General features: G+C 50.0%; 1 protein-coding gene across 18 annotated transcripts in view; it reads right to left on the bottom strand.

Moving 5' to 3' along the window:
* Positions 1–19,688, bottom strand: part of SH3RF2 (SH3 domain containing ring finger 2) — a 124,266-nt gene that overhangs the window by 12,756 nt on the left and 91,822 nt on the right. For 12 of the 18 annotated variants that reach the window (XR_004968077.1, XR_004968085.1, XR_004968083.1 and 9 more), the window contains exon 9: positions 17,820–18,116. Coding sequence is in view for 7 of the 18 variants with exons in the window: in XM_036312041.1 (XP_036167934.1) it covers positions 17,853–18,116 (264 nt within the window). In the remaining 11 variants the exon portion in view is untranslated. Of the gene's footprint in view, positions 1–3,484; positions 4,374–17,783; positions 18,117–19,688 lie in introns of those variants that run through there. The other 6 variants (XM_036312044.1, XM_036312045.1, XM_036312043.1 and 3 more) reach the window with 2 other exon arrangements.

Consider the following 19,688-nt stretch of genomic DNA (forward strand, 5'->3'; position numbering starts at 1 on the left):
AAAAGTAAAAAAAGAAAGAAAGAAAGAAAGAAAGAAAGAAAGAAAGAAAGAAAGAAAGAAAAGGATGGTTGGTGGATATGGAAAATATTGTGGTGGTAAAACAAGAATTCTATTGAGTACTTGCCAAGCACTGTTCGAAGCATTCTACGTGTCTCCAGACATTTATTCCCTAACACCACTCAGGTAGGTGCTATTATATCTTCATTTTCCAGGAAAGGAACCTGAACCACAGAGAGGTTGGGCGATTTGCCCAAGGCCACACAGCTGCTAAGCGACAGGCAGCCAGGCTCTTGAGGGTGTGCTGCTCACCTTTGCACTAAGCACCCAGAGACTTCTGGCCAGGAGGCCTGTGGGGGCCCCTGTGGGCTTGCTCTATGGAGGTGACAGCCTGGTTGGAGGAAGTGCCTGTCACTCACCCCTGCTCCCAGCCATCCCCACCGAAAGGAAGCCCTTCCCCTCCCACCAAGTGATTCCTCCCCTCCCAGCCCTCCCTTTTGAATGCCCAGAGCAGCTGCCAGGAACCAAAGCCCTTTGGGAAAATTAATGCTCAATGCTGACATTAATCTATGACGAAGTATTCCCCTCTCCAAGGCAGCTATGAAAAAACTGGACCTGAGGAACAGCATTTATTTTTTAAGTGAAAATAAACCTGTTTTATTGTTTCCTACCAAAGCACATACCGGCTTCACAAGCGTACAGCTGGGAACAACATGCATTTCTGGCAAAGGAGACTTGGTAATCTGTCCACTTCCACAGGACTGCGCCCTCCCGCGCGGAGAGCAGATGGCATTTCACGCTGTTTGTGGCCCACTCCTCCCTGCTGATGGGGGAGGTGTGAGCGGAGCCCCCACATCCCCGCTTTCCTTCTTCAGATCGGCCTGGGTGGTAAAGTCAGACTTCACACTTCCTTAGAGCCACAGACCCAAACAACTAAAACCCTGGGCTCTGGAAGCATTGAGTCGGTCCCGAGTCACAGAGCGCATGGGCGGTTCTTTAGAATCCGCTGCCGGAGTGGAGTCCTGAAGCGGGGGTAGGTGGGAGGGCCAACCTCTGGTTTCCTCCAGAACACGCCAAGTCCAGGGGGAAAAGGACTTGGCAAAGCATGTGACTCCTTCCCGGATGTCCAACACCAGATATCGAAGCGTGAGACAAGGCGGATGTTAAATTCCCATTTCCTCAGCCTCACAGCAAGCTGTCAGTGGTCCAACTCGGAGAGTTCCCCCACAGTGAAGGCATGTTCTGTGGATCTTTCTTCTCACTAGAAAGTTCCGTGTGGTTTTCCAAGACGCAGAGTGTGGAACGGGTCTCTGAGGACTCCATGTGGGTAAACAACACCAACACACACGCAGCAGACAGTGCAAAGTAATCCGCACAAGCGGCACATTACAAAACCGGAAAAAAGCGAACCAACCCCACCAAGCCCCTCGGCTGCACAGCGGCAGGTCCAGGAACTAAGCTGCCAGCCTGCGACTCTATTTAGGACGAAGAGATGACACGTGGGAAGGCCTTAAGTGTCCACTACCCTACAGAATGATCTTATATGTTTATATATTTTATATATCTAAGGCTTATTTACACAACAGTCCACAGTCACTAACATATTATTACATATTCTTTTTATAAACATTATTCGCACACATATTTCCTCACAAAGATTCTCTTTTGGTCTATTAAAAACATTGTACTTAAAAAAGGAAGCAGAGACACAAAGTCTAGAGCTTTTCTGCTTATATTTCCATGGAGGAGCGAATTTTTATCCCTTTTCTTTTCCCCCCTAAACACCTTCTCCCCACTGACCCAATGCATAGTAGTAAGAAGCAACAATTCCAAAAGGTGAAACTCAGACTTCATGGTTAGCACACTATTCTGGGGGACCTCATTCTAGTTATTAAATATGTTTTTATTGATTTTAGAAAGAATGGAAGGGAGAAGGGGAGAAAGTGAGAAACATCCATGTGAGGGAGTAACATTGATCAGCTGCCTTCCACGCACACTCTGACCAGCGATTGAACTGGAAACCTGGGCATGTGTCCTGACCAACCGACCGAGCCACACCGGCCAGGGCATGGGCTGCCCTCCTTCCAATCATGATAATGCACCCTTGCCTGCCGCCCCAGCACCTCCCCCACCTTTTGACTCCTGACTCCGGGGAATCTATAGTCCTGGAACTGACAGTCTGGAGGTGAAAATGTTAGGATACAGGGGAGCTTTTCTCTTAAGCTTCTGGGTCTGGCTGGGAAGAAATCAGAGTCTTCATTTTGTGTTTTTTAAAAAATATTTGGTTGATTGATGATGCAGGTGCAAGGGGAACTTTCCATCCTAAACTCTAGAAAGTTCCCAGAGACTTAACACCCAGCCAATGTGAGAGGGAGAGTGGTGGTTTCCAGTTGCTCTAAACCGCAGAGGGAGAAGTCACTGTGAGAAGACAGCCTGCACCAAGGCCTGGGAGACAAGGCTGCACTAGCCAGGGTGGGCTAAAGGCTTCTGGGGATTAGAAGTGACGCTGTCTCCCCCGGGTTATAGAACTTGCTTATGTGCGGGCATAACCTTTACTTAACCTTTCCGTACATCATCCATAAAAGCAAAATTCCTTGCAACACTGACGTTCTGGCTTTACCCTGGAGAATGAAGTCGTGGCAACCTGTTTCTAGGTAGGCTGCAACGCCTCGCGGAAGAATCTGAAGGCAGCATTTCTGTACTTATTGCTGCTGAGCCTAGAAAACCCGAATTCATCCTGGAGGAAATGGAACTAGCGCTTTAGTCCCAGTGGGTCAGAGGGAAGGGTTGACTGACAGTTGGCAGCACCATCATTGACCACATGTGAGATGTCATCACTGAGTCACCCTGTCTGCGGCCTCGTTATACCGCCCGCTTTCTCACTCACCGCCTGGCAGATAAAGCCAATCGTTTGGGGCTTCTTGTTGCCCCTAAGGTTAACCGAGAGAAGGGTGTGGTTAAGTTACTCATCCCGTGAGGGGAATGGGTGTCAGCTTCACGTGGAAGAAAACATTTCTGTGACCACAAAATGCAATCCTTCCTCTCTCACGGCTGGGCTGCTGTTTGCTGCTGCTTGCGAGCAGGCCTGGGTGGAAGACAGGATGCGTCGGTGCCGGGTTATGATGCTGAACTTTAAAACAGCCAACATATCCAAATGATGCTGCCTTCCTGTCATGGTCTTTGGTAACCAAAGCACGTGCTTTTAAAAATAAAATTCCTATTGAAGTCTTAAGGGAGAAGATGAAAGTGTATGGCTCAGAGAGTCCCGGGGTATTTGTGAGTTGCATTTATCTGTGTTAGCACGGATAATTTAAAATTACATTTTTTTTTGTTTTTTTGTTAATCCTCACATGAGGATATTTTCCCCATTGATTTTTAGAGAGAGTGGAAGGGGGGAGGAAAGTGGGGGGGGGGGAGAAAGAGAGAGAGAGGGATAGATAGAGAGAGAGAAACACTAATGTGAGAGAGACACATCCATTGGTTGCCTCCCCCATGAGCCTCGACCGAGGCTGGGAATCAAACCTGCAACCCAGGTACGTGCCCTTGACCAGGAATCAAACCCACAACCCTGGTGCGACACTATAACCACTGAACAACACTGGCCAGGGCTAAAATGACAACTATTTAAAACCAGGGGTGGACTATCTTCTAATGACTTGTCCTTTAAGGTGACTTACTTCTGAACCCCAAAGAATGCATTTTTATATCTTTAGACTTGAAATAGCCTCTCTGTGAGCATTGCAGTCTGTGGCGTCTCTCTCACAACATCATGGCTTTTTCTTGCCTGAGATTCTTTAAGTGCCGAGTCCTGTTTCCTTGGTCAGGATGTTCAGTGTCGGGGGCGGGGGGAGACAGGATGGAACTGGAATGGAAAGGATGGGGACGTGGCAGAGGGATGCAGGAACTCGGGCGGGAGTTGAGGGGTGAAGGACGGGAACACTGTAGAAGCATCGGCCTCTCCAGCCCGAACACCCGCAAGCAGGACATTATGTCCCCCCTGCGCTGCTCTAAATCCGAGCTGAGACCGGCCAGCCACAGAGCTGAGGGCATTTCATTTGTCAGGTCGGTGCTGAGGTGAGAAACCGGCAAGATCAAGTTTGGCTTTGACAACAGAACGAAGTAACAGGAGGGATGGGAGTCTGGTGTAACCTGAGATAGCACACGACCTGCTTGCTTTTCTCTACCCTGGCCCACGATTACCCTCTGTCTTGGAGGCCAGCCTGTTGGTACTCCTGTACCATCCCCGAAGTCCAAGCAATATCTATCACATGGTCCACAAACTCTCCATTGAGCAGTTTCCATCCAATCAGATCATTGGTTCTCGTCAGTGTCCCCGTTGTTGCTAGCTCCTCCCGGGAAGATTACCAAGGCAGGGTCTGTGAAGGGGAAAAAGATTTCAGAATCTCTTGTGTGCACATGCATCCTGGGAAGACATAGTCCTTTAAAATTCTTATAAGTCTAGCTGAGAGACAGAAGCAAAACAGTAAAATGTTCATCTCTAGGGAATCCCGCCGAAGGGTATACAGGACTCCTTTGCACTATTGTAGCAACATTTTTGTAAGTCTGAAATTCTTTCAAAAATGAAAAATTAAAATCCCAAAGCCACCAGGATTTCTCTGAGGCCTCAAATATTCTATTCTGATGACCAAGCTCAACCTGCATCTCTAGCAACCCACATGTGTGACCAATGTCCGCCCCTCCTGCCCAGCCCTTGGCCCCTTTTCTCCTCCTGAGGCTGAGAATGGTCAAAGGAAGCGCAGCCAACACCTGGCGGCACCTGTCCGGGTCAGGGCAGGCGCTTTGAATGCGCATCACAGGAGTCGGCTGCTCCCTGTGACTTGCCTGCCAGTGCTGGGCTCTCCACCCTTCTCAGTGCAGATCAAGTCCCAGCTGACCACGCTGAAGGGGACAGGAGCAAGCCAAAAGGATGATGGGAAATTGGTCCAATAACAGAAAGACTTGCCTTCTAAAAGACCCAGCCTCAGAGTTTGGCTGCAAGGGAGTTCCCATGAAAACCCAGCAAAATAGAAAACGAGAGGGAGAGGGAGTTTTCCATCTTCTGCCCAATTTCTTTCATCTGAAGCCTGATCTCTCTTCTCGCCACGGGCTCCTGCTGATCTAACAGGCCAGTTTTCGCTCTGGGGAAACTGTAATGACGATCACAGCCTCATTCTTGGTGGAGTGGCGAGGGACAGTCAGATCTTACTGACCAAGTTTATGGGAACCGCCAATTTTGGGGAGTCTTACCCAAACTCCCACTCCCCCACAGCAGAATTGTGATCCGTGGCTCTAGAAACAGGGCGCACTGAAGGGGCCCGAGCTTTCAAGTAGGCAGCCGACATCCGGGCTCAAAACTGAGCTCTCAGAGCCTGCAAATGTGACTCATCTGCCGCCTGCCCCACTCAATGTCCCCCCCCCCCCCCCCCCCCCCACGTCAAGAAGTCACACGGACCTGGAGCTATGCTGTCCTCCCCGTGCACCACCAAATGCAGGCAGGAGTTTCATCCTGCTATTCGCGCCCTTCAGTCCTTACAGGCGAAGGCGCTGTGTTAGACGTAGCCTGCTTCTCGCCCCTGTGCCTAAGCGGGTGCCGCGCTCAGCCTGTTAAGATCGCAGGGGCCCAGGGACGGCCGCTTTGATCTGCGGATCAGGCGTGGCATCCGCAGCCGGGATACTGCCCCTCTGAGCCCCCGAAGGCAAAGCTATTCGAGATCACTGCACCTGGATCCCTGGCGAGGGGTGGTGGTTGGTCCGCTCTTTTAACTACATTTATTGTGATGTAGCAATTCTGAGCGAGTGCAGGGGCAGGGAAGTAATAAGGAAATAACTGCCAAGGGAAGGCTGGCCGCACATTGATTTGACCTTCCAGGTTGTGCTAAATGATGTAGAAAGAACTTCAACTCCAAGATCGACTGACATTTTAATAGGCACTGAAAAGCCCATCAATGGGGAGGCGGAATTCACCTACCACGGGCATTGCGCAGGGCTGGGAGGCTGCCCTTGTTAGTGCTGTGTCTATAAGTGGGGTTTTAGGATTAGGCAGGCAATAATTCTTTGTTTATTGAGCACGCAGAGGACAAGTCTACTTGGCGTAGAAAACTCTGATTCAGCAAGAAAGCTTGCTCCCAGCTTGAATGAGGTGGCAAGAGGTTAGCAGTGCAGACTCGAGCCAGGTTACCCGGTTTTATTTCCAAAGTCTAATGCCTAGCCGTGTGACCCTGAGGAAATTATTTAATCGCTCTAGGTCTTAGCTTCCCTATCGGTAATCTGGGGATAGTAACAATGTTTACTATGTATGGTTGTGGTGAGATTTTTTTTGTGTGTGTGTGGTGAGATTTTTTTAATCAGCCAATGTAAGTAAAGCAATAGAACAGTGTGTGGCCCATAGCAGGGGTCTATGATCGCTGGCTCACAAGTATTATTATAAATGAAGAGACATCTTGAAGGCTATTTATTGTGATCCTGCTTCTTGATTATCTCAATGGGAAACCCTTCAAGATACAGATCATCCAACTGACGCATCGCCACACTCATTGCTAATTTCTTTTGTCTTAAAAATCTGAGTCTCAGTTTCCTGAATTGAGTTCTTAAAATATTACATTCTAACCTAAACGTGAGGATAATGATAGTTCAGTACAGTATTTATTTATGTAGTTGTTGTGGGATGGACTTTATTTTTTAATCCCAATTTATAGATGAAAAAAATTGAGACTCAGAGAGGTGAGGTGACTTTCCTATAGTCACACAGCAAGTCACACTTGAAGTACAACTGAAGTGTTCCAATTCTATAGCCTGGGATCTTAACTGCTGGGCCAGAGAGAAAGACAGGGAGAGAAGGAGGAGGAAGACAAGAAGGAGGGAGGGAGGGACAGGGAGAGAGACAATAACTAATAAGTCCAATGAATAATGGGCATGGAAATTCAATAAATATATCCTAATAATAACAAATGAGATGACATTTCATGTCTTGTCTACACAATTCCAAACAACCATTTTGACTGCTTAGAAAAAAAAAAAGACAAATTACTTTTGACTGGCTGTGCAGTCATTGTTTTAAAGTGCCAGGAGGGCCAATTCCTTCAGAAGAAGGCAAGTTCTTAAGCTCCTGCAGCCCCGATGCCAGTGCCTGAGCCCGGCCCCTTGTTTCACAGCTGGGGAAGGGCTGGAGAAAATGCTGTGCCGTCACCCCCAGTTCATCCTCCTTATGAAGGCCCTTCTGGCAGGAAAAAGGGGATTCATCCATCGTCCACTTGGTCATTCAACACATATTTATTGTATGATAAAAAATGTCTGATTAATGAATGAATTTCCTCGACACATTGAGCTCAGTCCTGTTTGCCTCACCACACTTTGAAAGCTAGTTCCTTCTTAGCTTTCAAATCTCAGCTCAAATGTCACCTCTTTGGAGAAACCTTTCCTGGCCACCCTACCTAATAGTTCATACTCCTCAGCCATTCTCTGTCCCATTGTCTGGTTTCCTTGATAACATGTCACATAGAAATAATTCTATGTGTTTGCTTATCATTCACCCTCCTTCATGAAGGCAGGGACCTTACTTGCATTGTTCACTGCGGTACCCCAACTGTATGGAACAAAACCTGGTGCACAGTGGATGGTCAATATTTGTGTAATGAAAATGAATGAGGTGACATTGATTTCTATGCCGGAAGAAGAGTCTGTGACTTTAAATGGAGATGGAGTGAGAGGTAGCATGTGGGCCTGGACCCTCTTGGTTATAGTGACATGTCCAGCAGGGGTCTGAGGAATCAGCACGTGCCCTTTCTGAATTACAAAGCGTGCCAGGGACATTGGATTTCCATTAATTGGCACCAAGGAGGAGGGTTGTTATTGAACTCATCAGCCAGCTGGAAGCCTGTCTGCAAGTCAGAATGGATGTTTCATAAACCCAGTCAATCTTGAGAAGCTGTAAGTCCCCAAGAGGGGCAGCGCCCATGGGCTCATGGTGGCTTCCAGGGTCGCAGACAACCCTAAACTTTCCATCTTCAACAGATGAGGGGGCGAGGTCACGGTAGGGACAGCCAGAAGAGAAAAGACACACGAGGGTTTTGGCATAAGACACATTTAAAAATAGTTGTCATGTTGCCGCAACCCTGGTACCAGCTTATCTGAAAGTCGAGGAGCGTGAGGAAGCTGCGATTTCAGAACTGCCCCACTGCTTCCTCGCTGTGGCCTCAGGCAGGCGATTTGGTCTCGGAGCCCCAGCTGCTTGATCTATAAATAGGGGGCGATGACACTTCACTCGTGGGGGTGTTGTGAGGATCAAAGGAGGAAATGTCCATGTAAATAATAATGATAACTGGGGGTACAGAGTGTTTTCTATGTGCTGGGCACTGTGCTAATGACCTCATGCACATTATCTCATTCGACCCCTACCCAGCACTCAGGGAAAGCACAGTTAGTACCTGAATTTTACAAGCGAGGGAACTAAAGCTTGGGGAGCTTATGTGACTTGCCCTGGTGACACAGGGAAGAATTCAGTCACCTGACTCACAGTGCTCTTGACCAGCCTCTAACTGCCCTCTACTTGGCACTTAGCACACTCTAATGAATGGTAGCTCTTGACATTCTGTCCCTGGAGTTAGCATTTCTCTTGCTCGCCTGCTTTCAAGCCTTTGTCACACTCTTCCTCCAACAGCCACCACTTCTAGGGCCCCTTTTGTTCACGGGCACCTGGCCTACCTATCTCCCTTCCTCTTCCCAACCCCTGTGAAGTGCCGATCATTGTTTCCACTCTGCAGATGAGGAAAGAAAGTCTCAGAGAGGTTAATTAACTTGCTCCCAAGTCACACAGCCAATAAGTGGTGGGGCCAGGATTTGAACTCAGGGACATGTGGTTCCAGAACCCCACATAACATTTCTCCATGCCTCCGACCATCTTTCAGAACCCCTCTTCTCCTCAATGAAGCTCTCCTGGCAACGGAAACCTCCTCGTTGCTCCCCTCTCTCACTTCTGCCTGCAGGGTACAGCCCTAGCTCTATTTTTGAATTGTGCCTCCATATCCATTTATTGGTAGTAGATACCATTCATCGGACACTTCAATGTACCCAATGCCATGATCAGGTCTGTACACACATGATCTCCTTTAACCCTCCCGAGAACCCGATGAGGTGGAGATTCTAATCCCCATGTTACACAAAACAGATTCAGGGAGGTATTGTAACTTTTCCAAGTTTCTTTAGTCATTTGCCAAAGGAAACATAACTAGTGACAAAGCTGGGACAAAACCCCCAAATGATTTGGTTCCAAAACCCAGTCTCTTAGTTAACTATAATAATGAAAGCATAATATGCTAATTAGACTGGACAGCCAAACTACCTTCTGGACATCCTTCCAGACAAAGCTGGGGCTGCGAGGGTCGAGCCCCATGCACAAATTTTGTGCATTGGGTCTCTAGTCTGTACAGTGGGGCCTTGACTTACGAGTGTCCTGACTAACGAGTTTTTTGAGATATCAGCTGTCTCTCGGCTTATTTTTTGCATTGAGTTGATAGAGTAATTTGAGTTAACAAGCTCCTTAACGAGCTCCTTAATTAGCTCGGTCTCGGAACGAATTAAACTCATAAGTCAAGGCCCCACTGTATATATAAAAGCCTAAGCGACCGGTCGACTGGTTGACCAGTTGCTATGATGCGCACTGACCACCAGGGGACAGATGCTCAACACAGGAGCTGCCCCCTGGTGGTCAGTGTGCTCCCATAGCAGGAGTGCCAGTCAGCTGACCCATGGGTGTCAGAGGCCGGGCTCACAGCTTATGAGCGTAGCTGTGGCAGTGCCTGCAGCGGAGCGGCAGCAAGCCTACTGAGTGGTGGCGGCAGGCACAGCAGGGCTGGGATGAGTGGGAGCAGCGTGGTGCCTGCCCCAGGCTCGGGATCCTCCCCAGCCGCCTGCCACTTCGCACACTACTACATCCCTCAGGGGATGTTGGACTGCCGGTTTCGGCCGATCCCTACAGGCCATGCTGAGGGATCCTATGGTGCATGTGTGCACCAGGCCTCTAGTTATATTAGAGGCCTGGCACACGAATTTGTACATGGGTGGGGTTCCTTGGCCTGGCTGGTGATTGGGGCCAATCGGGGCCATCTCACCCAGTTCTGATCAGAGCCATTGGGGCCAGCTGGCCAGGGGGAGGGGGCCACAGGAGGTTGTCCGGCTGTGGGAGTGCACTGACCACCAGGGAGCAAGTCCTACATTGAGCGTCTGTCCCCTGGTGATCAGTGTGTGTCATAGCAACCGGTCAACCGGTTGTTCGGTTGCTTAGGCTTTTACTAGTATATATATAGATTGCTTCTCCCTATCTTGTAAAGTTCCAGTGTGTTGGGAATTGAGCTACCTTCTCATGGTATAGCTACTCCCCCCCCACCCCCCCGCCCCAAATCCTTATTAACTGATGCTTTAAAATCTGGTCCTCTGTTGGAGGTTTCCATGATGGAGGTCTAAGCTCTCAAATTTGCCAATATCTAAAAACAACTTGAGCTCATAAAAGAATTGCGCTCCTAAATAGAATGTGCAAATGCAGTTTTTGGAACTCTGGTTCTGATATCTAAAATTAGCCTTCTCTTCCAAAAGTATGGCCCCTCTGACTGATGGCTCTGCTCCTTGTCCTGAAGGCTGCTGCCAGCGCTCTTGAGCTGTGACTGACATGTCCTGTTCATACAGTGCAATCTCTGGCTCTCCCAGACAGCTATGGAAACTTCTCTCCCCAAGGAACTGGGGGGGGGGGGGGGGGGGAGGAGGGGGGGCAGGAATCTGGGTATAGCTCTTTGAAGTTGATATTTATTTGACTTCCTCTTTGGTCCTCCAGGCATTTTCACTGTCTCCTTACATTTTGATTCAAGCTTGCTTTTGCTTAACGTGAGGGTCTCCTGAATGGAAATGGCTCTCACTATCCTCTTGATGGCCCAGGGAGTCGCCATTTTCATGAGAACAACATGAGGATGGCTCTGGTCTCCAGGACACACTCTATAGCAGTCAAACTCTGACATTGCAAATGGCCTTCACCAAGTCAGTGGGTTATGCTAGCACTTACGCCAACAGCATTAGCTGAAGATACACAAAATGGCCTTTGCAAATGCCTTTTGCCATTGTCCCTGGGTCTTGGCTGGCATCCTTTTAGTCCTTACCAGGCTGCCACTCCTATCCATCTAGTAGTGACCTTATTTGCATAATTAGCTTTAATCTGTGTGTATGTGCTGACCCCCAAAAGCAATTGCCTTTGAACTTTGGATAAATACCAGCATGGAACACTGGACAATGTCAGCTCTTGAGCCCTTGTTCCCATAGAGAAGATGAAAGTGGACAATGTCAGCTCTTGAGCCCTCTTGTTCCCACAGAGAAGATGAAAGTGGGGGTCATTTTGGAAATCATATTCCATTCTGCTCTGTATCATTTCCAGTGAGGACAGGCAAAACCAGAAATGAACTCATGAAGAGGGAGAGGCCTAGGGAATGCACAATGATCATCGCATTTTGATGTCAATGATCCAGAACCACATTGTAGGCCTCAGTTCTTTTTCAATTTGCCCGGCTGTGTCTGGCTGCCCTTGCAGCAGGGGTAGATTGGCTCTTTGGGTTTCTCTGCATAGAATACTCTGTTACCTTCCTTCCCACCCCTTCTTCTTGGATGACAAGACCCTGTAGCTTTTCTGGAGGACTTGACTCTCTGAGTTAAACCTCCCACTCCATCCCCGTCTCCATGTTCATGCCTGTGATCTCCGCATTACACGCCTGCTGGTCCATCCTCTCCCAACTCAACCTTGTTGTGTGTTTATAGTTGCCATGGAACAAGAGGCATGTGGGGAGATAACATTACAGTTGGGTGTAGAGTCCTGGGTTCTAGTCCTTGTTGCCTTGGGCAGGTCACTTGAACTCTGAGCCTTAATTCTAACTCTACAATGGGATAACAGCAGAACCCCCCCGCCCCTCATTGGGTTGGGTAGGATTTGATGGCATAACGCATGTGAAGTGCTTGGCACATAGTAAGTGCTCAGTAAGTAGTGGCAACTATTGCTGAATGAAGGGTTAGAGAAACATTTTTTTTTTTTTTTTAAGTCTCCCTTCCATCTCAAACTACTCTGTGACTTTAAGCAAGGCCTTGGAACATTCTGAGTCTCCGTTTTTTGATCTATAGTCTGGGGACAGAACGATTTTCCCTGCATTCTTCACAAGGCTCCTAGGAGAATTTGTCAGTAGTAGCAGCAGCGGCAGCAGCAAGATCTGTTCTAGTTTCAGATTCTGAGGAGCAGCTCTGGTTTCTGCATTCGGCTCCCCAGAGGTGCCAGGCAAGGCCCTGAGGAAAGCTGCCTGGAGAGGCCTGTACTCAAGCCATTTGGGCACAGCTCCAACCCACACCTTCTCTATTCGGAGCAGCAAGATCTCCCAAAACAGCTGTGCTTGGGCGAGTTCTTGTACAAATCCCTCTACACTAGAACTTCTCAAAAGCAGACATGCCTGTGTATCAAAATCTCAACTCCCAGCAATGAATCAAAGGCTCAGATGCCCAGTGATGGAAGCCAGATGGGCGTCCGGACACTCAGGTGGGGCATATAAGGCCTCAGATTGCAATATTTGCTTTGATTAGTGTTGACTGAGTTGCACTGAGGATCCCATATAGTACACATGTGGGAAATTTACAAGAGAATGATAGGCATGGAGTTTAGGACAGTGGCTGGGAGCGAAGTGGGGAGGAGGGGAGGAAAGGATGAGGGGTACAGCAGGCTTCAATGGTATTATTATTTTTTTAAAAGCTAGGTGGTAGATGTATGGTTGTTTGTTTTATGAATATATACATATATATATATATATATATATATATATATATACTCATTTAAAAAGGGAGATGAGCAGAAAGGGATCCCCAAGTCCAGAAAAAAGTAATGAGAATCCCTCTCTTTGAGGGCCATGTGTATTTTACCTATCCTGTTAATCACTGTATCCCCCTGCCTTGCACAGAGCCTGGTCCAGCGTGGGTGAAGGATACCGGCTGTGGAATGAATGGATAGATGATGCCTGGGTGAATTTGTAATACTCCTTCATGCCTCCCCACCCCCATCACCTTGATCCCACCTCTGCTATATTCTATTTGTCAACATGTAGGCCAGGAGGCAGAAGGGCTTCCTGGGACATTTTGTTTCTGTTCTGGTCTAGGACACAACACGATGACCTGGCAAACAGATGGCTTGATCATTTAACATTGTTCTATTTCAAGCAAAACGCCCTGGCGAGATTGATGCTCAGTGACTCCAACCTGTTACAAGGCTCTTTGGAATGAACTCCTCTGGTTTGGTCCTGCCTGCCAAACACATTCCCCAAGTCCTGTCTTTCCTGGTCCCCCGAGAGGCTGCTGCAAGTGCAAACACTCCCTCCTCTCAGCCAAAGGAGAACTGGGGTCTTTACTCTCAAGGCATAAACAGGAGGCGCGTCAGTGGCAGTAGCTGCTGGCCTGGGACAGCCCAGCTTGCTAAGCACTTGCTCCCACCTGGAGAGCCTGGTGGGGCTTTGACAGCTGCTCTCTTCCTGGGAAGGGGGGCGGGAGGCTGTGGGGCTGGCCTGTGTGGACAGAGGCGGGTGAGGCGATGAGGATGGATGCCTGCTCATTGAACTGAAACAAATGACTCCTATGCCCGCCAAACGGATGCCAGAGGAGCTGAGAAACTAAGGACTTTGCTTATGCCTGTGAAAGTACCCGCTGAGAATCGTAGACTGGCGAGCTGGGGGCCTGACGGTGACTGTCAAGGGCTGGACGGTGGCAGGGGTGCGGGTGGGGAAGAGTGCTGGGTTCCACAGCAGCTTCTCAGCCTCTGAGCGGCTCTCTGGGCCTTAGTCTTTACAACAAGATACTTAACCCGTGTGGATAGGCACTAGCCAATCAGAACGAAGGAGGGTTTCATTGCCTACGTTTCAGCTGGCCTTAATCCCTTCGCTGCTGGAAGGTAGAGTGATGGGGAGGGCTTGGAGGAGGGGCGAGGGTGCAGGAGTGGGCGAGGCCTAGGGGAGCTCAGATCAGCCACGGTTTACCCATCAGGACAGGCCCCTTTCAATGTTAGCAGCCGGTGTGGCCGCACTCCTGCTGAATGCCAGCTCTGCTGGACAACACAGAAAGGCGGGTTCGGTTCTCACTCTCTACGTGCAGAAGCATCACTGGGGAGCCTGCTGACAACACAGATGCCCGGGTCCCACCTCGAAACGACCGAAGTGCACTCTCTAGGGCCCACGTGCGGCCCTTGACGCTCCCTCCCGAGGCCATGTGCCCTGGACCAGCGGATCTCTAAGGATCCAGCTCTGACTGTCAGGGGTCTGCGAGGACTGAGAGGTGAAGCCCGGCACACGGTGTCTAGGGGAACGTGCCCAGGTCACGTGACCACGCCAACGTGTGCAGGTCACGTGACCACGCCAGCCAGGCCCGTCCATTTGGCTGAAGCAGCCTTGGGCCTGGCCCAGCCGCGGGGTTGCTGCGGCTCAGGAGGGCGGCCCGGTGTGAATCTGAATTTTCAAGAGACGTTGGAAGTCAGGGAGCCACGTCTTGTGTCACAGGTAGGGCATTGCTTTTCCGGCCCCAGAAGCCCTGTCTGAGGCCGGTGGCGGGCAGAGGGGTGTGGTTGGCCCCACCAGAGGAGGGAGGAGACCAGCCCTAAGTGAGGGTCTGGATGCCCCTTAAGGAGTCCGTGTCCTCAAGTACGGACCTCAGAGCCTGCCCTCAGCAGCTTGCCTAGCACAGAGCTGCCAGGTCCCCTTGCTAGGGACTTAGAGGGTAGCCGGGGGGGACAGAGCTGTCACGGGAGGAAATGTTTGGCTCAGAGGCGAGGTGCTGGGTCCTGCCCAGGATCCCTGGGATGTTCCACAGAGGGGTGGGTTCTCTAGGTATAAGAGAACATGCCTGCATCGCTCCATTTAAACTCAATCGCCAGATGCTTCCTGCCCTGCCTGGGACAGCCTTCCTCCCACCCCTTTCTCTGACTCGTCCTCGTCCTCCAAGACTCAGCTTAGATTGTGCTGTACCCCCATGACTAGGCCACGCTGGTCTCTTTTAACTCCACAGCCCTGGGCGCGCCCTTATTTCAGACTTTCTCACCTGAAATTTCAGTGGCTTGCTGCCTTAAAAACATGCACATCTAACACTTGTTAGGTGTTTGCTCTGTGCCAGCACGGTTTAAGTCACTTTCTAGTATCATCTCAGTTAATCCTCAACAGCCCAATGAAGTTGCATGGCTATCCTCTCTATGTAAGAAAGCAAGGCCCAGAGAGGTTAAGTGACTTGCCCAGCATCACACGGCCAGGAAGTGGTAAATGCGGACTTGCACCCAGTCTGTGTGCAACACCTGCAACCACAGCACCCTGCCGCCCCCCGCAGGCTGAAGCCAGCATCCTGGGTTCGCGCAGCATCGCCCCAAGTGGGATGTGAAGGGAGGTAGCTTGAACTCGGGGGTGTGGGCAGCTATCGGTCTCGCTCTGCCGCTGCCTGTGGGTACTCTCCAGCCTCGGGGTCCTCGGTTCTATAGTGGGGACAGTTGTACCTGCCTCATAAGGTTGTTGGAAATCACTGCGGTGCCTGGCACATAGGCAATGTCTGAAACGTGTTGATGGGATAAATGATTGGAGGCGCCAGTGAGTTAAACTTTTACTGGGAAATAACACCCTCCTGCCCCTTTCAAATCCCCATTAGACTCCACCGAGATGGGATTTGGTTTGATGCTGGACCTGGGCGAAGGGGGTGGGTGGAGTGGGGATGGCCAGCCTTTGGAGTTGTTTACAGTTCTCAGAGAGGTTACCCTATAGAGTGAGTGGACAATGGGAAGAATATTGTTTCATTTGGGAAGCATGAATTGCATCTCAATTATATCCAAAACAACCTGCTTGGCCCCAATGGTTAAAAATGATCTGGATCCATTGCTACTGAGTTGGCTGGTCATGTCCTATACCTGCCACTCTGGGTGTAGACTAGATTGCTAAACTTATCAGCGTGATTTTTTTTTTATAAAGATGAGGTGTAGGAACTCATATCATCCCCTGTCTCCCTGTCCTTGTGTCTTTCTCCCATTGCCTCATGTGGGTCATTCAGTGAGGCATGGAATTGGGATGCTGATTCTGTGGGGTAGACATGGGTCTGACCCAGGCCTGACCTCTGTGCATGGTTCCTTGATAGGATGATGGTTTTGTTTTTGTCTTATTAAGATCTGGAAAAGTGGCGGATGATTCACTTTGTCAAGTGTGTGGGTGGGTATGTAAAGTATGTGTTTTTAGACCAGGACCTTGAAGAACTGGGAATTCTTCAAGAAGGGGAATGTTGTAAGCAAACCTGCCTTTTTTTAAGGGCACCCAGCATTAGCAGCAAATGGCATTTGTGCATTAAAGTGCCCGCATTGCTAGGCATGCAGTGAATGTGAAATCCCAGCAGTGAAGTTTCATGAGAATGGATGGGGTCTGACAGCTCTGCCTTAGGTCTTGGGGACGCCCTCCTACTGTTTACAAGGCTGCCTGGGAGTCCCGCTCACTTCAGTCCCTTCCTAGTGGGGTCACCTAGTTGTGCAGATTCGTCCTCCTTCCCCCACCTGTCAGGAATGCCAAGGCCAATTTCTCCTCTTTGAAATTCTTTCCTGATGCTTTCCCCCAATCCTCTCTTTCTCTTTTTCATCACCTCCCTGCTGTCTCTCGCTCCAGGATCTTCCTCCCCTCCTTCTCCTCCTTTTCCTCTCCGGCATCCTTTGTTTAGTTCAGGGGTGGGGGACCTTTTTTTCTGCCAAGGGACATTTGGATATTTATAACATCATCTGAGGGCCATACAAAATTGTTAACTTAAAAATTAGCCTGCTGTATTTGGTCAAACATTTAATTAACTCACCCCTAATGCCTTGGCAGGGCCAGATCAAATGATTTCGTGGGCCTTATACGGCCTGTAGGCTGGACGTTCCCCACCCCTGGTCTAGTCCCCTTGACAGTGGCTTTCCTCTAAGAAGTGCCCCCACACAAACCTTGGGCTGGCATTTTCCCACAAACACAGATGCCTTATTCTTCAACCGGTGAAACAGCTCATCTTCCCCGAAGGAGAAGGAATTAGAGAAACTAACGAACGTTGCAATGCAAACAGAATATCTACCGAAACCCAAACCCCTCCGCCTACAAGTTATTTGGAAGCTCGCTGTGCTTTCCTGGGGAGGTCAGCCTCCAGCCGGGTGGCTGGCCCATAGCACCACACCCACAGCTGCCTGCTCCCCGCTCCTCTCTCGTGTAAGACTCAACGTGGGAAATGGATTGAACAACTTGCAGCAGGATAAGCATTTGATAGGTAGTCAGCTTTCCCTCTGACCTTCTCATTTGGAGCAAGGCCTTTGGTATCTATCTCACACCCTCCCCAGAAATTCTCCCCCTGCCCCAGGATTGGGACTCTGTGGCGGGAAAAGATATAGCAGCTCCTAGTGGACTCAGAAGATGGCAGAAGCTTGTGGCGAACAGGGTGGCGAGGTCAAAAAAGCAATGCCAGCACTCCCACCACTGCGCACCCCAGGGTGAAGCCCCTTTCGGGACACCACACCGATTCTACGCAGAACACAGGGCAAGAGCGCACACACTCCAGGCCGGGGACGGGGCGGGCGGGATGGTCTCCCACTCTTTGGTCTGAGCAGCGGGCCTTGCTGTGTAGGGTCATGATTTTGGAAGGCCCCATCTCCCCTCCTGCCCAGGACAGGAGTCCCTGCCCCCACCTCTCCTTTCCCAGAGATAAAATGGGCAGGAACAAGGACCCAGGCTCGAGCACCCAAAGAATGGCAGGACACCCTCAGTGGAGGCAGACTGTATTTAAATGCAATTCACCTCTTTGGGATCTAGGAAAAGCCACCCGAAGATTCATTTGCTGGGAAACATGGTCTGTGTGGCGGAGGCGGAAGACACTGGGGCCACGGTCTTGCTGAAAGCTGACTTCCTCCGGGGGTCTGTCTGCTGTCCGGAATGGCAGCCGCTGCGGTGGGCGAATAGGATGGTCATCTCTGGGCCCAAGGGGTTGGCTTCAGGCTGGGACCCCTTAGGGGTGGTGGGATGTTCAGGCTTCCCGGAGGTGCTGTGTTTGGTGGGAGGAGGGCTGTAATTCTGAAATCTCACGGTCTTGACTTGCTGTGAGAGAAAGAAGAACATAGGGACCCAGGTGAGGGGGGAGGCATCCCTGGGACCTGCTTCATGCTGTTTCTCCGCTCTGGCCCTGCCTCAGGGCCTCACGTACATGTTCATTCAGGAACTGCGTGCGTCTACCACGCATCCCACACTCTGTGAGGAGCTGCGAACCCAAGAGTGAACACAGTTGTCCTCGACAGAAAGACAATTGTAACCGCAAGCGCCAGGATGGGGCACGTATAGATGCTCAATGCAGACGAGTATGAAACTAAAGCTGGAGGGCGGGTATGCAGGGAAGGCTTTCTAGAGGCCGAGTGAGTTCCATTGAGAACTGAAGATCCATTAGGAATTCTCTAGAAGAAATCTGGTAGGCCTGCCTGGGAAAGGGCCTGAGGCCAGAGGGTCTGGTCTGTTCTGGAAAGTCTCAGTTCACCTTCCCTCTCTCTTCTCTCCGCCCGCCCTGGAGGCCTAACTCAAGGCGCCCCCTTCCTGAGTCCCCCCTGCTGGTGCCATCGGGAGAGCCCCACAGGCTGAGAGGCCCTCAGAGAGGTTTGCAAACTGGACATGGGCCGAATTTAGCCTGCAGCATGTTTGAGAGCTGTAGGAAGTTAGATCACACATCAAAATCAGTCGTTTGTATGTCTCTTTAAAAATCAGAAATCCGGCACGCTGGGCCGGAGCCCCATTTTGGCAACAACTGAAGAGCAGTCTCTCTCCATAGGGAGGTATGTCCCCTGTTTGCACAGGCATCGCCTCTCCCTCCTTCCACCTCCCCTGGCTGTTACCCACCTGCCTGGTGCCTACACATATCGGCTTTGGTCGGTCCCCCTCTCGGGGCTTAGTAAAGTGCTCTGTGTACTGCTTAGGAATGATTTCTTTTTTTCCCGGAAATTCGATCCTAGTGTCCCCCACTGAGAATCCAGGTTTCTTCACACTAGACCTTGATCACATCTAGCAGAGGCCTGGGCACTTACTGGACGCTTGCAGTTTGAAGGCTGTATCTAACAGCTTGGGGGGACGGGCAGCTGGGGCCTGGAAGGTTTTGACTTACTTGACAACTAGAATTCAGGAAAAAAACACACCCCACCTCCTGACATTTCCATCAGTCAGCACTGACTTTTTCCAAATGCCTTTCCCTATGAGCTTAGCGTCAGGAGCATCAGTTTTTGTATTAGATCCGGATTCCACTCCAGACACTTGTGCGTCCGCTGTGTGCTTTTGGGTAATGTGCTCTAACTCCTTAAGCCTCCACAATGATAATACTACTACTTCAGAGGGTTGTTGTCAGGATGAAATGAGAGAACACGTGAAGCAATTAGCACAGTGCCTGCCAGGTCATTAGCAGTCAGTAGTGTGTGACGAAGAGAAGGGGACCACACTGCCTTTCCAGGTCAGGGGGAATGGGCGGTGGCGGTGAGGCTATGATGGTCAAGAAACTAAAAGATAATAAGCATTGCCTGACTTCCTAATGTCACCTCCTCCATCCTCCATCCCTCCTGCTTCAAGGATGTTAACAAAATCTCCTATGTCTTCTAGTGGGAAAAGCCCTGAAGTAGAAATGAACATATTTGATCT

Source organism: Myotis myotis, unplaced genomic scaffold, assembly GCF_014108235.1.
Source record: "Myotis myotis isolate mMyoMyo1 unplaced genomic scaffold, mMyoMyo1.p scaffold_m19_p_6, whole genome shotgun sequence".
Classification (NCBI taxonomy): domain Eukaryota; kingdom Metazoa; phylum Chordata; class Mammalia; order Chiroptera; family Vespertilionidae; genus Myotis; species Myotis myotis.